We start from the raw sequence: 24,134 nt of genomic DNA, 5'->3' as shown, positions 1-24,134 counted from the left end.
GAAATCCATACAATCTGCAGTGAGGTCAGTCTCGCGCTCGGTGACCTCACGTTGTGGAAGTGCTTACTGACAACTGCGACCAGTTACAAGGCTGAGTGGCATTTAATGGATACTCCAATTAGCACCTGATAATAAGATTTGGTTGTGTGTATACACACACATACATACAGAATTAGTCTTCAGCAACAACAGCAGCAACAACTTGGACTTATACAGCACCACCCATGCAGGGCAGCGTCTCAGAGCGCTTCACAGTGGCGGAGCCTGACGCTGAGCTGGTGGTGGGCTTGGGGGGAGGTGACCGAAAGCACGGTCGAAAAGGAAGGTTTTCAGGTGGGACTCGAAAAAGGGGAGGCGGCAAGGTGGAGGCACTGAGGGAGAGTGTCCGACAGTTTTGGGGCATAGTGGCTGAAAGCACGACCTCCGATGGTGGAGGGGAGGGTGTGAGTTCAAGAGTTTGAGCTGGAGCTAAAGACATCAGGTTTCCGTTTTGATACAATTTCTAAGCGGATAACAATTCAACTGAACCATAACTGTGAGGTTAACTCAAATCCAAGATACAATGCTAGCATCACAGTACAGTACATGCTGAAATAATCAGGGAAGCATTTCATTCAGCAAATACAGGATGCCTTAGCTAACCTAACCACCTGCAGAGGAGTGATTCAAAGCAGGTGGCTTCGAAACCAATTGGTGCATCATTCATTGCTAGCTTTATGAGGCTGCTGCGGAGTTTCTCAACTTCAATAAGAGGACGAATGCGCAACAGTTTCACACGCTGTCCGACAAAGAATTCTGTCTCGTGCTTTGGAAGCCAGCTGCTTAATTCTTTTTTTATACAGTGAGTTTAAGGTTACCCTGCAAGTCTAACACTTCCATATAGTTATACAAAATGTTGGCAATATGCCACCAGCTAATCAAAGAATATTGGACTTTGATAAAACTAGGTGGGTGAGAGGAGTGTAGTCATCGCATAACATGGAATTTGCAACAAGACAAGCCAAATTAATTTGTGGTGGTATTTATATGCCACACAATCTTCCGCCCATCCTAATCTTCCTCACTCTGCCCTCCCCACCATAATAATAATAATCCTTGCATTTGATATAGCGCTTTTCACATCTTCGAGACGTCTCAAAGCGCTTCACAGAATATTCTGTGAAGCGCATTGACTGTGTACCTGTGGGCGAAACTCGGCAGCCAATTGCAACCAACAGTGTTCTACAAACAGTCGTTGATTGAACGACCTAATTATTATTGTATTTTGGACGGTTTATTATCCCCGGAAAAGCGATCCGCCAATCGACTAACAACCAGGTTTCTACTCACTGCTAGGTAAGCAGAGGCGTGTGGAGTAAGCAAACTTGCCCAAAGTTTCACCCCTCCACCATACCCCTTGATTCCCTTCTCCCTCATGAATGGAAGTAACCGGGGATTTTAAAAGTCAGACTGGGATTGACAACTTGCTTTAGATGCCCGAGAATATAAAGAGTTGCTAGCCTTTACATTAAGGTTCAGTTACGGTCACCCTGCATCTTAATCCCTCACCCGACACCGAGCATTCCCTTTAATAGTCTAGGTTAAGCCGAAAATAAGATGATCTGTCCATTCCTGGAAAGGAATAGTGACGAGACGAATTGCCGAGCATCGCTACAAAAAAAATAGAGATACGACTTGCGTTGAAAGGTTGTGCAACTGTCGATTGAGCTTGCTGCACTATGAACTGTAGTAGAAAAATATGCTGTCGCATAAAGATAAGCAATTTCAGATAATACTGTTCAATCTAGCATAGTTAGTCAGATAACTGACTAACCCCGCAATGCGGCCTTCAATTCTGCCTGATTGTCAGCCACCATGAACGCTTTAAAGACTGCGTCCCTTTGGTTGTTCCCATCAACTTATAGGTATCTGCAGTCGGCTTAATAAATCCTTGCAGCTGATATCGATATCGCGTCTTTCATGTCGGGAGGAAGTGTCAAAGCACTTTGAAGATATATTGTAAAGTGGCAACTATCTTCTAGGTGAAAGTGGCAGCTGATTTGCACACAGCAACATACCGATAACTATATGTGGACTGGATATTTTGCACACAGCAGCTTCCCACAAACAGTCGTGGTTTGAAGTGACAAAATTTATGATTTTTTTTTTAAGGAATTATTATCCCGGAGAAGCGATCCACCAATCGTCTAACAACCGGGTTCCTACTTATTGCTAGGTAAACAGAAGCGTGTGTAGTAAGGAAACTTGGCCAACATGTTCTAACCACTGAGCTACAGGCCTCAGAAATTTAATCATTCGAGTGCTTTGGGCTGTTCTCCCAACATGAAAGGCGCAACATGCATAAATGTAAATTTGTGTGGCACCTCTGAAATAGTCGGCACAAAATTCACCAGTTGACACGGACAATTGGTTAGTAGATAAAGGGCACCAAGCACATCACCCAATTCAAGGTTGCCCACACAGTAGAACAAATGCTTAAGTAGGCCACTGGAACAGTGTTTCAGCAAGTTAACACAATGATTCTTGTACAGCATAAAGCGGTAGCTCACTTCTGCTCACTCCACCTGGTACAATTACACTCACGATTGTAGGGCCTTTTACACATGCTGAAAATTAATCTGTAATCAGTCATTACTGAATTATAGAATATTACAGCGTGGAAGGTGATCATTCAGCCCATTCTGCCTGTGCCTGGTTTGCAAGCATAATTGTTTCTCATTACTTAAAGGGATAGTTGAACTCACCCCCTATTTTACTTGAAATAGTCCCTTGTGGAAAGTGGAGTGACTTAAAATTTCTTGACACGGAGTTTAATTGAAGAAAAATTAAGTTTTTGGTAAGTAGAATTTGCAGAATGTCCCCTCCGTTTTGGGGTGAGGAGGGGGGCTGGGGTGGAAAAGGAAAAAAAGATTCTTAATCCAAATATTCCTGCCTCTCTCAACCAATCTCCTAGAGCAAAGATGTACCTACCACCCAATGCTGGGGATGCAAGGTTAAATTCAGAAATCCAGCTTTGAGAATAACCAGCATAATTCTTATCTGTATGAGGAATAATATTAATTGCACAAAATCCTTATATTTGATGCAACACCCACCTTATCACAGTGCAATGTCAAGTGTTCTTCACAGGATTTACTGTAGAATTGTGAATGTGTTTTATAGGTGAATGCGGCAGCCAAATTGTGCATAGCAGCATCACTCAAACAACTGTTGGGCCTAAGACACTGGGGGAAACTGCCTTCTCTTCCTTCATGTACGCAGACAGGACACTGAATGTATTAAAGGGGAACAATAGCACTTGCCCAATATAATCTTGTGGGCGAGGGGGAAGTGGTTAACACATGTGTATAAGTCAAATGTTCTGAAAAGAGCTTCAGAACATGCGCAGTTATTCACTCATTCAGTAACTATTGGATATACTATCTATCCGAAAGCAGTACAAAGCATTGTTCAAGTCACGCAGACCAGAAGGCTCGTGACTCTATTGAAAAAACTGTCATATTTGTACAAGTTCCCACAAGCACCAATTTACAAAGCCCAAGAATTAAGGCAGAATTATAATCCTTGCATTTGATATAGCGCCTCATCATGTCTTCGAGGCATCTCAAATACACTGTAAAGTGAATTGACTATATTTTGTGGGCGAAATGTGGCAGCCAATTCACACAGCAGTGTCCCACAAACGGTCGTGGATTGAGTTCCAAATTATTTTTTTAAATATTTATTTTAAAGGAATTATTATTGAAGGAATACTCACCCAACTAGATTCCTCCACCCACTTCACATTGGAAAGATGTCCCAGGGCACTTGGACCCAAGCTGGGAGTTGGGGTTAGGAGGGGTGGAAGGCAGGGGGGTGGGGGTAGCTGAAGGCATGGGTCGAAGAGGAAGGTCTTTAGACGGGATTTGAAAGAGGCAAGAGAGGGGGTGAGGAGGTGGAATTGTGGGACAGAGTTCCGGAATGTAGGGGTAGAGATGCTGAATGCCCGACTGCCAATGGTGGGGCGGGAAGTGTGTGGGATGGCAAGTAGGCCTGTGTCCTCATGCACTAACAGCAGACTAATGCATGAGTTACATTTCCTTAATTATTCTCAACGACTTGCAGCGTCAGTATTGGGGGCTCTCCCTCTTTTGGGTCAGTTGGGTGTCTGACACACAGAAAGAAACCAGTCACCATGGGTGTAACTACCGGATGTATTATCTATCCCAAAGCAGTACAATGCATTGTTCAGGTCACATAGACCAGAATGTTCATGACTCTATTGAACAAACTGTCACAACTGTACAAGTACTCACAAGCAGAAATTTTCAAAGCCCAAGCATTAAGGTAGAATAAGATATGCATGACATACACACTAAAGGGAAACATTTACAGTGGATCACAGGTCAGAATCACGTGCATGAAGTGTCCCAGCTATTGGCAGTTTTGCTATTAAAAGCTCAGTTCCTCCAGCTGGTGATATTTACAATACTTGCAATTGATGCAGCTCTTATCGCAGACGCCTCAGAAGAGCTTCACTGGATTTTTACTGTTAAGTGTAGTGACTGTTTATTATTTAAATACTCCAAGATGCTACCTCGTGGTGCTGTATGACTGCAAACCCAGTGGACAGCAATGTCCTAACATCCGTCATGAAGAAAACTGGAAGGCTGTTAGCTAAGACAGAGGGAGAAATTTCCCTGAGTAGTCCCATGGGATCTTTAATGTTCACCCGAACAGACAGAACCCTTGGTTTAACAATTTACTCTACAATTACATTTAACACTTGTCTAATCCAGCAAGGTAACATATTACTGTGTGCAATTGGCTGCCGAGCTTCGCACAAAAAAATAGTCAATTCACTTTACAGTATATTCTGTGAAGTGCTTTGAGACGTCTTGAAGACCTGACAAAGCGATATATCAAATGCGAGGAATAATCACTATTACAGAACTAAGTTTAATGTGTCTCCAATAGTTTTGCATGGTTAGAAGCTCTGGCCCAAATTCAAGCTCCTTTAGTTTTCAGACCAGGAACTTTACAAATGCTCTGCAATTGCACCACAGAAAAGGAAAGCAGACAGATATTTCAAAACTCTGCACTCGGGCGGGTGGGGAGTGTGGGGAGAAACGTTAAGGAAATAAATGCGCTTTGGTGCATCACTGATCTTCCCCAAAGTTGCTTCTCCAATTCAACCGCATTTGTGCAAGAGCATGGCATTTGGCCACTGACACAAACAATATACGTAAGAGAAAAAAATACAACATACACTTGAAGTTTCAGTTCTCTTCCACACAATGTGTTTTTACCCAGTTGAAAAAGGGGGCAAGTTATAAAAAGCTCCGATATACAATGTGCCAAACACGCCTTGTTGCAAATGTCACGTTGGTCGCTGGACACTAATAGTGATGAGGAAGTTGAGGGCAGTCAGCGGTGGGCAAAAATACTGGTGTCAGGAAAATGCCAATATCAGGCTTAGCTTGCAAGCTGGTGCCAGTTACCATTCTGGCTATGGGCAGAATGCTAAAACGCTGGAAGACGTGACCTCATGAATGAAGACAACAAGCGGTTACACTTACAAGTCAGGACATTGTGAAAGGCATACCTGTTGCCAACAGGATGGAAATAGCTCCCAACAGAGCCAGAGAAGTGACACGAATGGCACCGTTCTGCTCCAAGCTAAATGCAACAATAATCCTTACATTTTATGTAGCGCCTTATCACATCGAAACATCTCAAACTGCCTCACAGGACTCCCTGTAAAGGGCAGCCACTGTGTTCACAAGCAGAAATGTGCCCCAGACAGCCATGAAGTGCACGACCAATTTTATGGGGGAGGTGGGAGGTTAGATAGGACCTTGGTTTAACGTCTCATCCAAAGGACTGCACCTCCGACAACGCAATGCTCCCCCAGCACTGTATTGGGGCATCAGCCTAGACTGAGTTGAAAGCCCCAATGTGCCCACAAAGTAGTCAATTCCACTTTACATATATATCCTATGAAGCGCTTTGAGACACCTTGCCGACATGGTAAGAATTATTGCAGTAAACTTCTGATAACTCAACCCTGGACTTAACTTGCCACTACCACCTAAGTCATCACATTGTTAATGTCCCAGCTGCAATTATGTATTTATACATAAGCTTAACTCGCCACTCAGGATAACTCGTCACCATTTTCCCTTAGTGACAAGTTATCGTGAGTTAAATAATTATAATAATCCTTGCATTTGATATAGCGCCTTATCACGTCTTCGAGACGTCTCAAAGCGCTTCATAGAATGCACTGCAAAGCGAATTGACTATATATTTTGCGGGAGAAATATTTTTATTGTACTGTCGGTATTTGCGCGTCAAATGTTTTTCCATCTCTCGTCACCATACCTGTGTAGCTTTCTCATTGAACCACGTTGTATCGTGTCCATCAGCTTCGCGAGGCCACTGTCCTATCAGGTACGGCCCAATTATAGTATCGAGTGACGAAGTGCGTCGCATGGAAGATCTGGCCTGATGATGAGATCGGGATTTCTCGGCAGCTGGAAGAAAATCAGAAAGAAAGTGGGATTTTGTCATTAGATTTTATATGTCAAATGGCAGGTGTATCACACATACACACACAACCATGGAAAATTTACAGCACTGAAGGCAGCTATTCTTTCTGTTGGCTGCCGCATTACTTTTTGAAGAGCGATGTGTTCAGTCCCATTGAGTTACCCTTTCCTCATACCTGAGTTTGAAGTGTTCCTAGAATTTCCAATAAAGATTCTCCCATTGTCTCTGCTGCTCTAATAAATCTTGAATCCCCTCTGCATCAATCCTTCTGAAGTGGGCAATCCTAATCCCATCACGCTTGCACGACTATGAGGGGGGAGTTAAATGGAGTCGAAACACTCTGGAGTGCTAACACTGCTCTTATTTCTTAGCCTCAGACTCAAATTTCTCAGCCTCAGACCCTATGACTTTGTGTAAAGGGAGGCTGTGCACAGATGCACAGTTAAGAGCGAAGATCTGCTCTCAATTTAGCATAAATTGACGAATTCCCAGGCAGGGCGAAACCTCAGGCAAGTTTCCTTACTCCACGTGCCTCCCTCCGTTTACCTAGTGGGAACCCGGTGGTTAGTCAATTCACAGATTGCTTTCCAGGGGCAATAATCCCTTCAAAAAAGGTCACTTCAATCCACGACTGTTTGTGGGACAATGTTGTGCCAATTAGCTGGCATGTTTTGCCCACAAAATACAATCGATTCACTTTAGAGCATATTCTGTGACGCACTTTCGAGACATATCAAAAAAATGGTGAGGTGCTATGAAAGGATTATTAATTGCTTTGCATGGAAGAAGCGACTATAATCTGTGCTACGCTCTTTCTGGCATTAGAAATAGCAGGAGAAATAGCAAACACGCCACTCCCTAGAAACCAACCATCAGTCATCGTGGTGAGTGTGAGTACATTGAAAATGCAATAGAAAAATTCTGATTCAATTTGTCACGTCCGACAAGGAAGAGTTTACTCAGCAAACTGCAGACTAAAGTGAGTGATATAGGTAGTCAGTCAACACAGAGGAAAGAAAGATCTTCATGTCAAATTATGTTCAGTAAGGTCAGACCACTGCAAAAATAGCCACAAAGCCAGTTACCAATCATAGAGTAATGTAACAATCCTTGCATTTGGTAAAACATCTTATCACGTCGAAAGGACGATTTAAAGCGGTTCTCGGGATGAATGACCAATTTTGAGGGATTGTTGGCCAGGACACCAGGAGACACTCCCTCCTCTTTTCGAGTAGTGCCATGGGATCTTTAACGTTCATCTGAACAGGCAGATGGGGCCTCGGTTTAATATCTCATGCCAAGGATGGCACCTCCAACAATGCAGCACACAGGAACAGGAGTAGGCCAAGGCCATTCAGCCCCTCGAGGCTGTTCCACCATTGTATTAGATCATGGCTGATCTGTACCTCAACTCCATTTACCTGCCTTTGCCTCCATTCCCTTGATACCTTAACCTAACAAGAATCTATCCACCCAGTCTTGATAGATGTGCTTTGAAAGCAGGGGCGAAGCAGAGGGACTTTGGGATAAGGTCTTGGTCGGTACTGAAGGCTCGGTCACTGACTGTGAAGCAGGCCGTCGTTTGCTGAGTGAAGTTAGTGATATCTGGGACCTAGAGAAAAACCTCGGACCAAAGTATATGCCTTTCTGCACAGCTACACTTTCTGCAACAACAACAAACCAAAACTGGTTGTTCAGCAGTAACAACTTCTTCAGGTCGTCAGGCATTTCAGTAAAGGGTATTAATGGCAATGTGTGAAACCTTCATACTGGGTTCACTCTAATAGTGTGAAAGAGCAAACAGCTGTAATTGCATTCGGTCCATGCAAACCTGAGCAATGTCTGAAGAGAGCACTGAAAGCGATTAGCAGGCCACGTCTCACTGGTTGGTAATGGTAAGGGCAATAAGTTAAGTACAAACCAAAGGATAAGCTTGCGATTTTTTTTTAAACTTCTAAAACAGCTCCAACTGTTGGATGCAAAGCATCCAACTCTGCAGCACAGGATGCACGTTGAGATCACTCATTAAACTTACAAGGAGCTAAAGATCATTTAATCCCCATAGGTTTCAATGCACAAAATTCTATGCACCTCAGCAATTTATATCAGGACACCAGGTGCTTCATATGCAAATCGCCATTTCAATCTGGAAATTGATATATTTTGCATTTTTTTAAAAAAAATACAGGGTGAAACAAGTAAACGTGTGGGGGATATGGGGTCTTAGCAATAATTATCCTTGCATTTGATATAGTGCTTCATTGCATCTTCGAGACATGTAAAGGGACTCACAGAATATACTGTAAAGTGAATTCACTGGGTGTTTTGTAGCCAATTCACTGTACAGTATATTCTGTATATTCAGTGGATTAATTAACCAAATTATTATTATTATGCTGCTTTTTTAAAAAATGTTCCAATATGCTACCCTGTGTGAAATATCCTGTATAAATGCAAATTGCTGTAAGACATACAGGGGAGAAGAGAGCGAGAGAAGACATTTATATCGGTATAAGAGCATTGCCGAGCAAAAACAAGATTGGAAAGAGTGGATGGGAATACAAACATAGTCTTGAAAGACCACAAGTCCTCTCCCTATGCCAATATCCCATCACAAGACCAAACAAGTGAAGAAACGTTGAAATATCACTTCCCCAAAAGTGCTTCTGCTGTAGAAATCTGCCTGACTAGTTTCTCTCTCTTCCCACCCACTCTCAGAAGTGAATGGGGCCTGTAACGAAGGGTCTGCAAGCGCATGCTCTGCTGAACAGGGCACGTTCTGTTAGATAAGTAATGCAGATGGCAAATATTTGTTCTTTTTTTTAAAAAAAGCCCAATTGCTGAGCAGAGTACAGTGGTGGCATTGAGAGAGATCAGATGATATAGAGAAGATATCTGCACTAGATGTTATCTGAGAACTTGCACATGCACCATAGCAATGCCACCCATTTTTAACAATAATCAGCTTAGTTGTTGATTCACAAGGCTTGGCAGGTTGAACTTAAGAGACTTCCTGCTGACCCATTTTTCCACACAAGTAGAAAAGCTTTCACAAATGACCTTCGGTCAAGCTTAAAGCATACACAAGGGACCAAAACTTCTATAAACAAGTTGCCTCTACTGGAAGTTTAAGACAATTTTAAAGCACTCAGCCTGCCTTCGACTTTTCTACTAAACATGGAGATTAGCCCTTTCTCTTCCAACCCCACTCATAGCCACACCTCAATTACGTCCTCACAAACCACAAGCTTCACCTGGTAAAGAGCAGAAAGAGAATACAAAGCTTCATCTAGTCCTGACACACACACAGTCCTGAATAAAAGATAGGAGCCTTTGCTGATTTTCTTTCCACCCACCCTCAGCAAGGGTCAATCTGTCTCAACGCCAAATGAGCACCAAGGACCCAAGGGAAATAAGTGGAGTATAAAAATGCTCAGGCAATAGTCAGTGTTGAGTCCTTTGAGTCAGGTTCAGTGCTATCCACAAAATATACAGTATATTCTGTGAAGTGCTTTGAGACGTCTCAAAGACGTGATAAGGTGCTATATCAAATGCAAGGATTATTATTACTATCCACACGCATTGAGCAACAACAAGAATGAATCTCACTGGTTGGACTATCCATCGAACTCTGCTCAAATCTGCCAAGGTACACCCTTGAGATGTGTGGCCCAGGAACAAACCGTTAATTTTATTGCAGTCAGTCACACGGCCTACTCATTAATGTACAAAGGTTATTTTAACATGGTGAGAGTGTGACGGACAAGCTAAAATTTAGCCGTTTCTCTCTCTCTCTTTCTCTGGGTCCCAAATCAAAGTGATGCGATACAGGAAACAGGCCTGAGAATTAAGCGGTTCGAACCCAGCTCAAGTAAACATTATGCTCCCCTCTGACCCCCAAAATAAAGATGTATCGCATTTTCAAGCGTAAAGCGGGATTTCAAAAATAATGGGATGTGTAGACAGACACACTCTGAGCTGCACCCCCTCGGCTGACAAGCAAGGATCCAGGCTTCGACTTGATTCTGAGTCTCAATTCAGAGAATACAAAATAAAAGGACTTTGTAAAAGTGGTAAAAGCAGAATATTCGAGGGGCAATAAAAGGGCAAGAGGTTTGCATTGATTCCAGCAACTTAGTCTTGGGTAGAGAATTAGGGGGGGGTGGGAAAGAGAGAAGGAAAGGGCATTCGCTTAAACATTTTAATGTGTATTCAGTTGCAAATGAAGATCATAAAATGTACACTAGGGACATTGAATTGCAGATGTCAACTGCAGCTCAGAAAAGCCCCATGGCTGTGGGTTCAAGCCTCAAGTTGAGACGTGGAATCACAGTCTAAGCTGACACTCCAATGCAGTGCTGGGGGAGTTGCATTGTCGGAGGTGCCACCTTTCGAATCAGAGTCGAAATCATAATCCCATCTACCTGTTCAGGTGGATGTTAAAGATCCCATGGTAGTGTTCGAGAAGGGAGCTTCTCTCTCCTGGTGTCCTGGCCAACAACTCCCGAAATAAAATTGGTCACTTTATCCATGGCTGTTTGTGAAACATTGCCTTGCGCAAACTGGTGCTTTGTCCACAAAATACTCAATCCACTTTACAGTGTATCTCAAGACTTCCTGACGACATGATAAGGCGCTATATCAAATGCAAGGATTATTATTATACAATCAGCATAACAGGGAACAAGATAAGATGAATGACTGATTGGCACATAAACAGATATTATATGACAAAATAGATAAAAGGAGGGCTGGAGTGTAAGACACCGGCAGAGACTTGTTGGGCCAAATGTCCTGTTTTGATATGCTATCCTTTGTGAAGGGCACTACTTAATCCCAAATTATTGTTGGTGGTTTCTGTCCTGTTATTCTATTGAAATGAATCATTCTATTTGGCCTCAAAGTTTGTGCTTTAGAGCAGAGAAACAACAGCTAGGGTTTCTGCTCCTGATGTCCATCCATAAAGTGTATGTTTGAGCATGTGAGAAAGGGAGCTTTATAAAGCGAACATAAAAATTAAGCATACAACTTTGATGAAGTGCAGGGATTATAATAAATTATAAAAAGGTCAATTATTCCAACATGGAGATCCAGGGCAGTGTCACATAATAATAATAATCCTTTCATTAGATATATCATGTCGTTGAGACGTCTCAAAGCGCTTCACAGGATACACTGTAAAGTGTAGTGACTGCGTATTTTGTGGGAGAAACAAATATCCAACTTTCCACCATCTGCTTTGCCTCATACAGTGGGTGAGGCAATAGGCCCGACCCACCCTGCCTGAAGCCCACAAGATTAATTTCCTCCGCCTCTCCTCCCTCCCATTCACACCCCCACCCCCAAAACAAACACTCCTTCCTGTAAAGCAACACTATTACAATAAAGTTAATCGCAAAGCGGTAAAACTCCCGATAAAGAGGTTACTGTAAAACAAAGCACGAGCAATAAAACAAGGCACCATCCTCATTTAAACCCTGACCTTTGCTTCTTCATTGGCAGACGGCCACCACGAGGTTGTCCTTAACAAATAAATCTGGGATAGGTGGTTATTTTGCACGATTAAGATAGAGAAAAAATATTTCAGTCACTTCCAAGAACTGAGCGAACGTCAAGTCTCAGGGACTAACATTCACCAACAAGAAAACTTGCCCCGTTGCTACATTCCGGTGCACTGAAGTCAATTTTAATCCTGAACGCTAGCTATCCAGAGACACAAAGATTTAGCAGAATATCAACAGGCCTGGTGATCTGGCATTTAGCTCAAACTCAGCTAAACTACAAGCAGCATAGTCCGCAGGGAACAAAAGTGGACAACTTTATACTACACTGATTGAATCCTCCTGCAGAGAAGGAACAAGCCACCCACCCCAACAGTCGGTAGGAACTCTTGCCTCCGAGTCAATAGTTTATGGGTTCAAAGGCCCTGTCAGCCAGCGCTTTGGAGTTCACACTGTATTACGACACTGTATTACGAGAGGGGAGCACTGGATTGTCAAGAGTTGATACCTTTCGGATGCGATGTTAAACCGAGGCCCCGTCTGCCTGTTCAGGCGGACGTTAAAAGGTCCCTATTCGAAAAGAGAAGCGAATTTACTCTTAGGCGTCCTGGCCATCAATGCCCTAATTAAATTGGTTGTCCACTTCATGTTGTAGGGCACTGCTGTGTGCAAATTGCCTGTAGTATCAGTATCACTCCACTTTCACCCACAAAATGTACAGTCAATTCACTTTGCAGTATATTCCGTGAGGCGCTTTGAGATGTCTCGAAGATGTGATAAGGCGCTGTATCAAATGCAAGGATTATTATTACATATTTATATAATGCGTCCTGTGAAGCTCTTTGGAACATCCTGTTAACATGAAAGGCGCTATACCAAATGCGAAGATTATTATTATTTACCAAATGCGAAGATTATTATTATTATTTAACGTATCCCAACGTGAATTTCGTTCTCAATGATCATGCATTTAAGAAATTGGGTTTTGGAAAAAAATCAGCAGGTTGTCTTCGAGGAGTCAAAACAATTGACCAATGCCTTGTGAGTTGTGACATTTAAGCAGGGAAAACACACACACACAGGTTCAGCAGGCAAGTCAATCAGTAAATTAAATCAAGAGCACTAGGTAAGAAAAATAAACTTTGCGCTGCACCAATCGGCCCCCTTTAAAAGTCTGCAGTTTAAAGTACACCAACTTTTTTTCCCTACAAATCATTCACTTTAATAAATTTGACCTCAGTGCCAGGCTCACCCACAAAAACATAGCCGCTGCACTTTACGGCGTATCCTGTGCGTGAGTCCCTTTGGGACGTCCTCCTGGCATGGGTGCTAGGTTATTTATACACTTTTTTCCAAAAAAATAAAATAAAATTATACTTCCTTACAAGAATCACTTTACTCCAATTCCTTTCTAAGTCAAAGCGCCATGGATGAAAGAGAAAACGAGAAAGATGATAAAATAAGTTTCATCTCTCTCTCCACTTATAAAATAATTATTTGTTTGTGTTGTTTCTGTGTGTGTGTGTGTTTGTGTTGTGTGTGTGGGGCAGGGGGGTTGGGAAAGGAAGGAAAACAACACTACTTCTGCTTTGCTCAAACATCTGCGGTAAATATGCAGCGTGGGAATTAAGCAGTGTAACCAGAGAGAGAGAAACACAAGAGCAGCCAAACAAGTACTGGAGACGGCGAGAGATCCCATGAGGAAGGGCGGTGCAGCCTGAACATGGAGCTGTGGAGATAAGTGGAAACGGCTGTGTTCTGTTTACGACTTGTTCTTTTTCCACGTGCACCTCGTCAATACGGGCCTATCTTGGCACAGAGACGTTGACCAGCCTAGACTGCACGTTGCAGCCTGCATTGTGTTTTTTTTAATATTACAAAAAACACACGCGCGTGCACACACACACCGCCAGCTAATCAGCTGTTTCAGCCAATAGGTTTGGAAGCCCTCGCTTAAAATGCAACGTGGTTTGAGCTCGTTTCCATTGTGCATGCACTCAAAACATCTCATTTCCTCTTTCCACTGTGTACGGCGGCAGCCAAAAGCTGTCCAGCCACTGTAACTAACAGGAGGCAAGTTTCAGACAGATGAGAACAGACAAATGCTACGTGCCCCCCCCTGCATAGGGCCAAAGCTTGGAAATGCAGAGATCAATGAATTTGCTCTACGGCCCCCACAACTCCAGAAAGTCAGTGAAACCGTGAGCTGTTCTGAAGAAAAGTGTAAAGACACCCTCAGATAGGTTATCGACATCTCAAGAGTTTAACCCTGTTTAGTTAATGTTGGTTTTATTTACTGTAGAGTGTTGAGACATCCTCCTGACATGAAAGGCTCTATATAAATGTAAACTGAATTACAGTGAGACGTACGCGCACACACATTGGCTATTGTAGGCAGATGTCCACTTATCTGTCTGCAAAATACAGTCACTGCACCCAAAGCAAATCCCGCAAAGCGCTTTGAGTCAAATAAGGAGCTATATCAAATGCAATATCCTTTTCTGTTATGATAGACAGCGATAGCAATAGATAGCAGAATCAATTTCACATTACACCGATTCTATTGGTGGATAAGTCATAGGATAACAAAACCCTCTAGACATTCAAATGTTGTACCTTGCTAAAAAAAACTTCTTAACAGGGAAAGTGGCCCACAGTGTATAAGGAACATTAGATTGTTCAATTCACATTGGAATAACTTAAAAATTGTGCCCTGGGAAAATCCCCCCCACTATATAGCTGCATAGAATGACATGAAACATTACAGCACGGAAACAGACCATTCGGCCCAACTAGTGTTCACATCCCACCTTCACTAACCTTCTGAATCAAGCCCCCTCTCCTATACTCAGTTCCCTTCTCCCTCACACGCTGTATTAGTGAACTTCTTCACAGTAAAAAGGCACAACTACATAATAACCTCAATGCAAAGATCCTCCTCCATTTCCATTAGAGAGAGAGAGAGCAGCGAACACTGTTCTAAAACCCAAGTTAATGATTCAGTGCTTGTCTCATGTCAAGAGTCTGTTTCTTCAGAAATTCCCCTGCAAAATTACAATTCCCCAAAAAACTACTACTGTGCACTTTAAAACAGACCGTAAGACATAAGTACCATCTTTATATTGCAATCCCCAAACAATCTGGATTACAACTTGCACAAGACTCAGAAATCCTCAAGTGCTGTGGGCCACTTGCCCTCAAGCTGTTAAGAAGTTTTTAAGCGAGGTACTGGAAATGTTTTTTTTGGTAAAATGACCTAAAATGACCTTAGTTTCCTTAAGTCAAACTTATATAGCTCAAGGATTTAAGCACCCGCTACATTTATACATCATTTATATTTTATCCAAAAAGGCTAGAATGCTTTTTTTTGCCCGCTCCCACAGAAAAACAAGTTTAAATGACCCACTTTTTTAAAAAAAACACAATTTCTCTTAATTCACTTGCATTTTAAAGTGAAAGCGAGAGGTTTGAGAGGGAAGGGAGGGGGAACAGAAATTGAGAAATAGTTTCACACACTGCTGTCAATCTTATCTGTCTCTTTTGTTATCATTGCTGTAGAGTTTTTTTCCATAAACGTAACAAAACAAAACTGGGGGAGACCCCAAGAGTCGAGAAAAAAACACCCTCTTTCATTCCGCAAGCTACAGCTGGAAAATCAGAACAAGTTCTGTACTGAAAATCAGGATTCGTGGGAGATAAACAGACACTTCTAGTTAGACTAGCTAAACGCACTGGGAGGGGAGGTGTGTGGGCAGAGAGAAGAGAAAAAAAGAGGAAGTTATATAACTCCAGGCAACTAGGAACCTAGATCTCTGCTCAGAGGCTGAGAGTAAAGGAGAAGGAACAAAGTTATTAAGGCTCACGGAGGCACTTTCTCCTCCTGACATGAATGGCTCTTTATCCATATAAAAGCTAAAAATTGTCACCGTTACAGAACCCCCATAAAGGCCTGTAAATCAATTCAGGTGAAATTAGTCTTTCCAACCAATTATCGCCCACAGATATATAAAGAAAGTCATTAATTCAAAGGCTGCCCACAGGACATTTCTCCATTCAAATCATCTGCCACATTCACCTACAAAATACAGTCACTACACTTTACAGTAAATCCCGTGAAGCACTTGGCACTCCATGGGGCACTCAATATACAAGGTGACCAAAAAGGCATGATACCATGACAATGTCCAGTAAGTCTTGCAAGAAAGAAGTGATGAAGAAATAAAGTAATAATAACCCCCCTTGCATTTGAATATAGTGCTTTTCACGTCTTCTCGACGTCTCAAAGCGCTTCACAGAATAGGCTGTAAAGTGAATGACTGTATATTTGTGGGCGAAATGCGGCAGCCAATTGCGCACAGCAATGTCCCACAAACAGTCGTGGATTGAAATGACCAATTTATTATTGTTTTTTTCTTGAAGGATTATTATCAGGTGCGTGGAGTAAGGAAACTTGCCCACGGTTTCTCCCTGCCGGGAATCAAACCCAGGTCTCTCGCTTGCAAAGCGAGTGCTCTAACCACTGAGCTATAGGACTCACCAGTGTAATCGATAAAATAAAATGGTATCAAGACCAATAAACTTTGAGCTTGCCCTGCAGGCACCCTAGAGGGGGGAAGGAGAGAGTGAGCCTGTGTGTGTGTGTGAGACAGAGAGACAGAGAGACTCTGTGACACCATATCCCCCATTCTTGCCCGACTCCTAAAATGCTGTACACTGTCCAGCGCCTTGGGACATCCTCCCAACGTGAAAGGCATTATACAAATGTTGTTGTTGTGTGTGTCTGTGTAGAGTCTGTGTGTGTGTGTAGAGTCTGTGTGTGTGTGTAGTCTGTGTGTGTGAGAGAGAGAGCCTGTGTGTGTAGAGCCTGTGTGTGTGCGTAAAGCCTGTGTGTGTGTGTAGAGCCTGTGTGTGTGTAGAGAGAGCCTGTGTGCATGTCGAACCTGCGTACGTGTCGAGCATACGTGCGTGTCGAGCCTGCGTACGTGTCGAGCCTGTGTTTGTGTGTGGAGAGCCTGTGAGTGTGTGTGTGGAGAGCCTGCGTGTAGTCTTTGTATGTGTGTGTGGAGTCTGTGGGTGTGTGGAGAGTCTATGCGCGTGTGTGGAGAGCCTGTGCGTGTAGAGCCTGTGTGTGTGTAGAACTTGTGTGTGTGTGTAGATCCTGTGTGTGTGTAGAGCCTGTGTGTGTGTAGAGCCTTGTGTGTGTTTGTAGAGTGTGTGCACGTGTCGAGCCTGTGTGTGCGCGTGTCGAGCCTGTGTGCGTGTGGAGAGAGCCTGTGTGTGTGTCAAGCCTGTGTGTGCGTGCGCGCGTCGAGCCTGTGTGCGCGCGCGTCGAGCCTGTGTGCGCGCGCGTCGAGCCTGTGTGCGCGCGCGTCGAGCCTGTGTGTGCGCGCGCGTCGAGCCTGTGTGTGCATGTCAAGCTTGTGTGTGTGTGTGGAGAGCCTCCGTGTGTGTGTGAAGAGCCTGTGTGTGGAGAGAGCCTGTGTGTGTGTGTGTGTGGAGTGAGCCTGTGTGTGTGCATGTGGAGAGCCTTTGTGTGTGTGTGGAGAGCCTGTGTGTGTATGTGGAGAGCCTGTGTGGGTGCGTGTTGAGCCTGTATGTGTGCGTGTAGAGCCTGTGTGTGTGCGTGTGGAGCCTGTGTGTGTGGAGAGAGCCTGTGTGTGTGTAGAGAGCCTGTGTACGTGTCGAGCCTGTGTGCGTGTCGAGCCGGTGTGCGTGTCGAGCCTGTGTGCGTGTCGAGCCTGTGTGCGTGTCGAGCCTGTGTGTGCGTGTCAAGCTTGTGTGTGTGTGTGTGTGTGTGGAGAGAGCCTGTGTGTGTAGAGAGCCTGTGTGCGTGTCGCGCCTGTGTGCGTGTCGAACCTGTATGTGCGTGTCGAGCTTGTGTGTGTGTGGAGAGAGAGCCTGCGTGTGTGAAGAGTGCCTGTGTGTGTGGAGAGAGAGCCTGCGTGTGTGTGTGAAGAGTGCCTGTGTGTGTGGAGAGAGCCTGTGTGTGGAGCGAGCCTGTGTGTGGAGAGAGCCTGTGTGTGGAGAGAGCCTGTGTGTGGAGAGAGCCTGTGTGTGTGCATGTGGAGAGCCTTTGTGTGTGTGTGTGTGCGTGTGGAGAGCCTGTGTGCGTGTGTGTATGTGGACAGCCTGTGTGGGTGCGTGTTGAGCCTGTGTGTGTGCGTGTGTACGTGTGTGTGGAGAGAGCCTGTGTGTGTGTAGAGAGAGCCTGTGTCCGTGTCGAGCCTGTGCGCGTGTCGAGCCTGTGCGCGTGCCGAGCCTGTGTACGTGTGTGTGTGTGTGAAAAGAGCCTATGTGTGTATGGAGAACCTGTGTGTGTGTGGAGAGCCTGTGAGTGTGTGTGGAGAGCCTGTGTGTGTGTATAGATCCTGTGTGTGTGTGTGTGTAGAGCCTGTGTGTGTGTGGAGCCTGTGTGTGTTTGTAGAGTGTGTGCACGTGTCAAGCCTGTGTGTGTGTGAGTGTGTGTTGAGGGCCTGTGTGTGTGTGAGTGTGTGTGGAGAGCCTGTGGGTGTGTATAGTCTGTGTATGTGTGTGTGTAGACTGTGTGTGAGTAGAGCTGGGCTGTGTGTGGAGAGAGCTTGTTTGTGTGTGTGTGTAGAGTGTGCGCGTGTGTCGAGCCTATGTGTGCGTGTGTCGAGCCTGTGTGTGTGCGCGTGTCCAGCCTGTGTGTGTGGAGCCTGTGTGCGTGTGCGTGAGTGTGTGTGGAGAGCCTGTGTGTGTGTAGAGCCTGTGTGTGCGTGTAGACCCTGTGTGTGTAGAGCCTGTGTGTGTGGAACCTGTGTGTGAGTGGAGAGAGCCTGTTTGTGTATGTATTCTGTATGCGTGTGTTTTTCTGTGTGCATGGAGAGAGCTTGTGTGTGCGTGTAGAGAGCCTGTGTGTGTGCGTGGAGAGAACCTGTGTGTGTGTGGAGAGAACCTGTGTGTGTGTGGAGAGAGCCTGTGTGTGTGTGTGCGCGTGTGGAGCCTGTGTGTGCGCGTGTGGAGCCTGTGTGTGCGCGTGTGGAGCCTGTGTGTGCGTGTGTGGAGCCTGTGCGTGTGCATGTGTCGAGCTGGTGTGTATGCGGATTGAGAGCCTGTGTGTGTGAAGAGAGCCTGTGTGTGTGTGTGGAGAGAGCCTGTGTGTGTGTGTGGAGAGAGCCTGTGTGTGTGTGTGTGGAGAGAGCCTGTGTGTGTGTGTGTGAGAGAGCCTGTGTGTGTGTGTGGAGAGAGCCTGCGTGTGTGTGTGTGGAGAGAGCCTGTGTGTGTGTGTGTGGAGAGAGCCTGTGTGTGTGTGTGTGGAGAGAGCCTGCGCGTGTGTGTGTGTGGAGAGAGCCTGTGTGTGTGTGTGTGTGTGGAGAGAGCCTGTGTGTGTGTGTGTGGAGAGAGCCTGTGTGTGTGTGTGTGGAGAGAGCCTGTGTGTGTGTGTGTGGAGAGAGCCTGTGTGTGTGTGTGGAGAGAGCCTGTGTGTGTGTGTGGGAGAGAGCCTGTGTGTGTGTGTAGAGCCTGTGTATGTTTGTAGAGTGTGTGCACGTGTTGAGCCTGTGTGTGTGCGTGTGTCTCCAGCCTGTGCGTGCGCCAGAGCCTGTGTGCGCGCGCTTGTCGAGCGCGTGTGTGTTCGCGTGCGGCACAGCCTGCGCGCGGGTGTGTGGCACAGCCTGCGCGCGGGTGTGTGGCACAGCCTGCGTGTATGTGAGCCTGTAAGTGTGAGATAGAGCCTGTGTGAATGTGTGAGAGCCTGTGAGTGAGTGTGAGCCTGTGAGTGAGTGTGAGCCTGTGAGTGAGTGAGCGAGTGAGTGCCTGTGGGAGTGAGTGAGAGCCTGTGGGAGTGAGTGAGTGTGAGCCTGTGTGAGTGAGTGAATGAGTGTGAGCCTGTGTGAGTGAGTGAATGAGTGTGAGCCTGTGTCAGTGAGTGAGTGTGAGTGAGTATAAGCCTGTGTGAGTGAGTGAGTGAGAGTATGAGCCTGAGTGAGTGAGTGTGAGCCTGTGTGAGTGAGTGAGCCTGTGTGAGTGAGTGAGTCCGTGTGATTGAGTGTGAGCCTGTGTGAGTGAGAGTGAGAGCCTGTGTGAGAGTGAGAGCCTGTGTGAGTGAGTGTGAGCCTGTGTGAGTGAGTGTGAGCCTGTGTGAGTGAGTGTGAGCCTGTGTGAGTGAGTGTGAGCCTGTGTGAGTGAGTGTGAGCCTGTGTGAGTGAGTGTGAGCCTGTGTGAGTGAGTGTGAGCCTGTGTGAGTGAATGAGTGTGAGCCTGTGTGAGTGAATGAGTGTGAGCCTGTGTGAGTGAATGAGTGTGAGCCTGTGTGAGTGAATGTGAGCCTGTGTGAGTGAGTGTGAGCCTGTGTGAGTGAGTGTGAGCCTGTGTGAGTGAGTGTGAGCCTGTGTCAGTGAGTGAGTGTGAGCCTGTGTCAGTGAGTGAGTGTGAGCCTGTGTGAGTGAGTCCGTGTGAGTGAGTAGGAGCCGGTGTGAGTGTGAGCCTGTGTGAGTGTGAGCGAGTGAGTGTGAGTCTGTGTGAGTGAGTGAGTGTGAGCCTGTGTGAGTGAGTGAGTGTGAGCCTGTGTGAGTGAGTGTGAGCGAGAGCCTGTGTGTGTGAATGTGTGTGTGAGTGTGTGTGTGAGAGTGTGTGTGTGAGAGAGAGTGTGTGTGTGAGAGTGAGTGTGTGTGTGTGAGACTGTGTGTGTGTGAGTGTGTGTGTGAGAGAGTGAGTGTGTGTGTGAGAGTGAGTGTGTGTGAGTGTGTGTGAGAGAGTGTGTGTGTGAGAGAGAGTGTGTGTGTGAGAGAGTGTGTGTGTGAGAGTGAGTGAGTGTGAGCCTGTGTGAGTGAGTGTGAGCCTGTGTGAGTGAGTGTGAGCCTGTGTGAGTGTGAGCCTGTGTGAGTGAATGAGTGTGAGCCTGTGTGAGTGAGTGTGAGCCTGTGTGAGTGAGTGTGAGCCTGTGTGAGTGAGTGAGTGTGAGCCTGTGTCAGTGAGTCCGTGTGAGTGAGTATGAGCCGGTGTGAGTGTGAGCCTGTGTGAGTGTGAGCCTGTGTGATGAGTGAGTGTGAGCCTGTGTGAGTGAGTGTGAGTCTGTGTGAGTGAGTGTGAGTCTGTGTGAGTGAGTGTGAGCCTGTGTGAGTGAGTGTGAGCGAGAGCCTGTGTGTGTGTGTGTGTGAATGTGTGTGTGAGTGTGTGTGTGAGAGTGTGTGTGTGAGAGTGTGTGTGTGTGAGAGTGAGTGTGTGTGTGAGCCTGTGTGTGTGTGAGCGTGTGTGAGAGTGAGTGTGTGTGTGTGAGAGTGAGTGTGTGTGAGTGTGAGCCTGTGTGTGTGAGTGAGTGTGAGAGAGAGTGTGTGTGTGAGAGTGAGTGAGTGTGTGTGAGTGTGAGCCTGTGTGTGTGTGTGAGTGTGTGTGAGAGTGAGTGAGTGTGTGTGAGCCTGTGTGTGTGTGAGTGTGTGTGTGAGAGAGAGTGTGTGTGTGAGAGTGAGTGTGTGTGAGTGTGAGCCTGTGTGTGTGTGAGTGTGTGTGAGAGTGTGTGTGTGAGAGTGAGTGAGTGTGTGTGAGCCTGTGTGTGTGTGAGTGTGTGTGTGAGAGTGTGTGTGTGAGTGTGTGAGTGTGAGCCTGTGTGTGTGAGTGTGTGTGAGAGTGTGTGTGTGAGAGTGTGTGTGTGAGAGTGTGTGTGAGTGTGAGCCTGTGTGTGTGTGAGTGAGTGTGTGTGAGAGTGTGTGTGTGAGAGTGAGTGAGTGTGTGTGAGTGTGAGCCTGTGTGTGTGTGAGTGAGTGTGAGAGAGTGTGTGTGTGAGAGTGAGTGTGTGTGTGTGAGCCTGTGTGTGTGTGAGAGTGAGTGTGTGTGAGTGTGAGCCTGTGTGTGTGTGAGTGAGTGTGAGAGAGTGTGTGTGTGAGTGAGTGAGTGTGTGTGTGTGAGCCTGTGTGTGTGTGAGTGTGTGTGAGTGTGAGCCTGTGTGTGTGTGAGTGAGTGTGAGAGAGTGTGTGTGTGTGAGAGTGAGTGTGAGCCTGTGTGTGTGAGTGAGTGTGAGAGAGTGTGTGTGTGAGTGAGTGAGTGTGTGTGAGTCTGTGTGTGTGTGAGTGAGTGTGAGAGAGTGTGTGTGTGAGTGTGTGTGTGAGTGAGTGTGAGCCTGTGTGTGTGTGAGTGAGTGTGAGAGAGTGTGTGTGTGAGTGAGTGAGTGAGTGAGTGAGTGAGTGAGTGTGAGCCTGTGTGTGTGTGAGTGAGTGTGAGAGAGTGTGTGTGAGAGTGTGTGTGTGTGAGTGAGTGTGAGCCTGTGTGTGTGTGAGTGAGTGTGAGAGAGTGTGTGTGTGAGAGTGAGTGAGTGTGTGAGTGTGAGCCTGTGTGAGTGAGTGTGTGTGAGAGTGTGTGTGTGTGTGAGTGAGTGTGTGTGAGTGTGTGTGTGTGTGAGTGAGTGTGAGTGTGAGAGTGTGTGTGTGAGTGTGTGTGTGTGTGTGAGTGAGTGTGAGAGTGTGTGTGTGAGTGAGTGTGTGAGAGTGTGTGTGTGAGTGAGTGTGTGTGAGTGAGTGTGAGCCTGTGTGTGAGTGAGTGTGTGTGAGAGTGTGTGTGTGAGAGTGAGTGAGTGTGTGTGAGTGTGAGCCTGTGTGTGAGTGAGTGTGTGTGAGAGAGTGTGTGTGTGAGAGTGAGTGAGTGTGTGAGTGTGAGCCTGTGTGTGAGTGAGTGTGTGTGAGAGTGTGTGTGTGTGTGAGTGAGTGTGTGTGAGTGTGAGCCTGTGTGTGAGTGTGAGTGAGTGTGAGAGTGTGTGTGTGAGTGAGTGTGAGTGTGAGAGTGTGTGTGTGAGTGTGTGTGTGTGTGTGTGAGTGAGTGTGAGAGTGTGTGTGTGAGTGAGTGTGTGAGAGTGTGTGTGTGAGTGAGTGTGAGCCTGTGTGTGAGTGAGTGAGTGTGAGAGTGTGTGTGTGAGTGAGTGTGAGCCTGTGTGTGAGTGAGTGTGTGTGAGAGTGTGTGTGTGAGAGTGAGTGAGTGTGTGTGAGTGTGAGCCTGTGTGTGAGTGAGTGTGTGTGAGAGTGTGTGTGTGAGTGAGTGAGTGTGAGAGTGTGTGTGTGAGTGAGTGTGAGCCTGTGTGTGAGTGAGTGTGTGTGAGAGTGTGTGTGTGTGTGAGTGAGTGTGTGTGAGTGTGAGCCTGTGTGTGTGTGAGTGAGTGTGAGCCTGTGTGTGTGTGAGTGAGTGTGAGAGAGTGTGTGTGTGTGTGAGTGAGTGTGTAAGAGACACGGACGGCTGATGCGGTACCTTTACTAACAGGAGACGTGCAGCAGGAGATGGAGTGCCGGACGTTGCTCTCCCCGGGAGCCGCTGCTCTGCTGCCCGCTTCTGGCTGCTGTTCGCCGGGGCCCGTGTGAGCTCTGCAGCCGCTGTTCCCGCCTCCCCCGGCGGCCCCGGGCCGCAGCTGGAAGGGGACGGTGGCCCTGAGCGGCTGGAGGCGGTTGGAGGTGGGGGAGCCGCTCTGCCGGACACGCTGGGCCAGTTGGGAGGACATGGTGTGCGGCTCAGGCCGCCGCTGGTCGCCGCTGTGACCGCCTCCGAACCTCTCCCGAGCGGCGCCGCTCGTCCACTGGCCGCTACATTCCGCTCACACTCGCTACACGCGCCGAGGGGGCGGGCTCTCCGCTATGGACCCAATCCGCCGCCGACTTTCACCAGGCCCCGCCCCGCCAGCAATGTTGTCTCCACTTCCATTGGTTATAATGGCTGTCGGTCAACTCCATAGTCCCGGTCCCGCCCCCACTCCCGGCTGACTCCTCCCACTCTCAGCCCTGATTGGACCACGAGCTGCCGACTTTCACTCAATGGGTGATGTCATAATGGTAGATCACGTGCCCCCAACCAAAGGCATTCTTATATCAGAGCCATGAGACTGATTGACTGATTGATTGATTGATTAGTTGACTGATTGGTTGATTGACTGATTGATTGATTGACTGGTTGGTTGTTTGGTTGATTCGCTGGTTGGTGGGACATAAAATTAGTCAATTTTACTGTAAATGTTTCACTCACCAGTGTTTGTGCCAACAACAACAACAACAAATTACATTTGAATAGGGCCCCCACTGGTACACTCTAATCTTGAACCAATAAAATTAGTCACTCACTTCATGGCTGTTTGTGGGATGTTGCATACAAATTGACTGCTACGGGATTTTT

The 24,134-nt window shown here is 46.3% G+C and overlaps 1 protein-coding gene across 1 annotated transcript in view; it reads right to left on the bottom strand.

The window, feature by feature from the left end:
• The window catches only part of fam117aa (family with sequence similarity 117 member Aa), a 33,946-nt gene extending 10,408 nt beyond the window's left edge, over positions 1 to 23,538 (bottom strand). The window contains exons 1-2 of the mRNA XM_007901542.2: positions 23,223 to 23,538; positions 6,364 to 6,515 (exon numbers count right to left, since the gene is read on the bottom strand). Coding sequence (XP_007899733.2) covers positions 6,364 to 6,515; positions 23,223 to 23,469 — 399 coding nt within the window. The 5' untranslated portion in view covers positions 23,470 to 23,538. The remainder of the gene's footprint in view (positions 1 to 6,363; positions 6,516 to 23,222) is intronic.
• Positions 23,539 to 24,134: the final 596 nt, after the last annotated feature.

The sequence above is a fragment of the Callorhinchus milii genome, unplaced genomic scaffold (genome assembly GCF_018977255.1).
Source record: "Callorhinchus milii isolate IMCB2004 unplaced genomic scaffold, IMCB_Cmil_1.0 Scaffold23, whole genome shotgun sequence".
Lineage (NCBI taxonomy): Eukaryota > Metazoa > Chordata > Chondrichthyes > Chimaeriformes > Callorhinchidae > Callorhinchus > Callorhinchus milii.
Note: the sequence above shows the minus strand (reverse complement) of the source record. Positions and strands in the feature narration are given on the sequence as shown.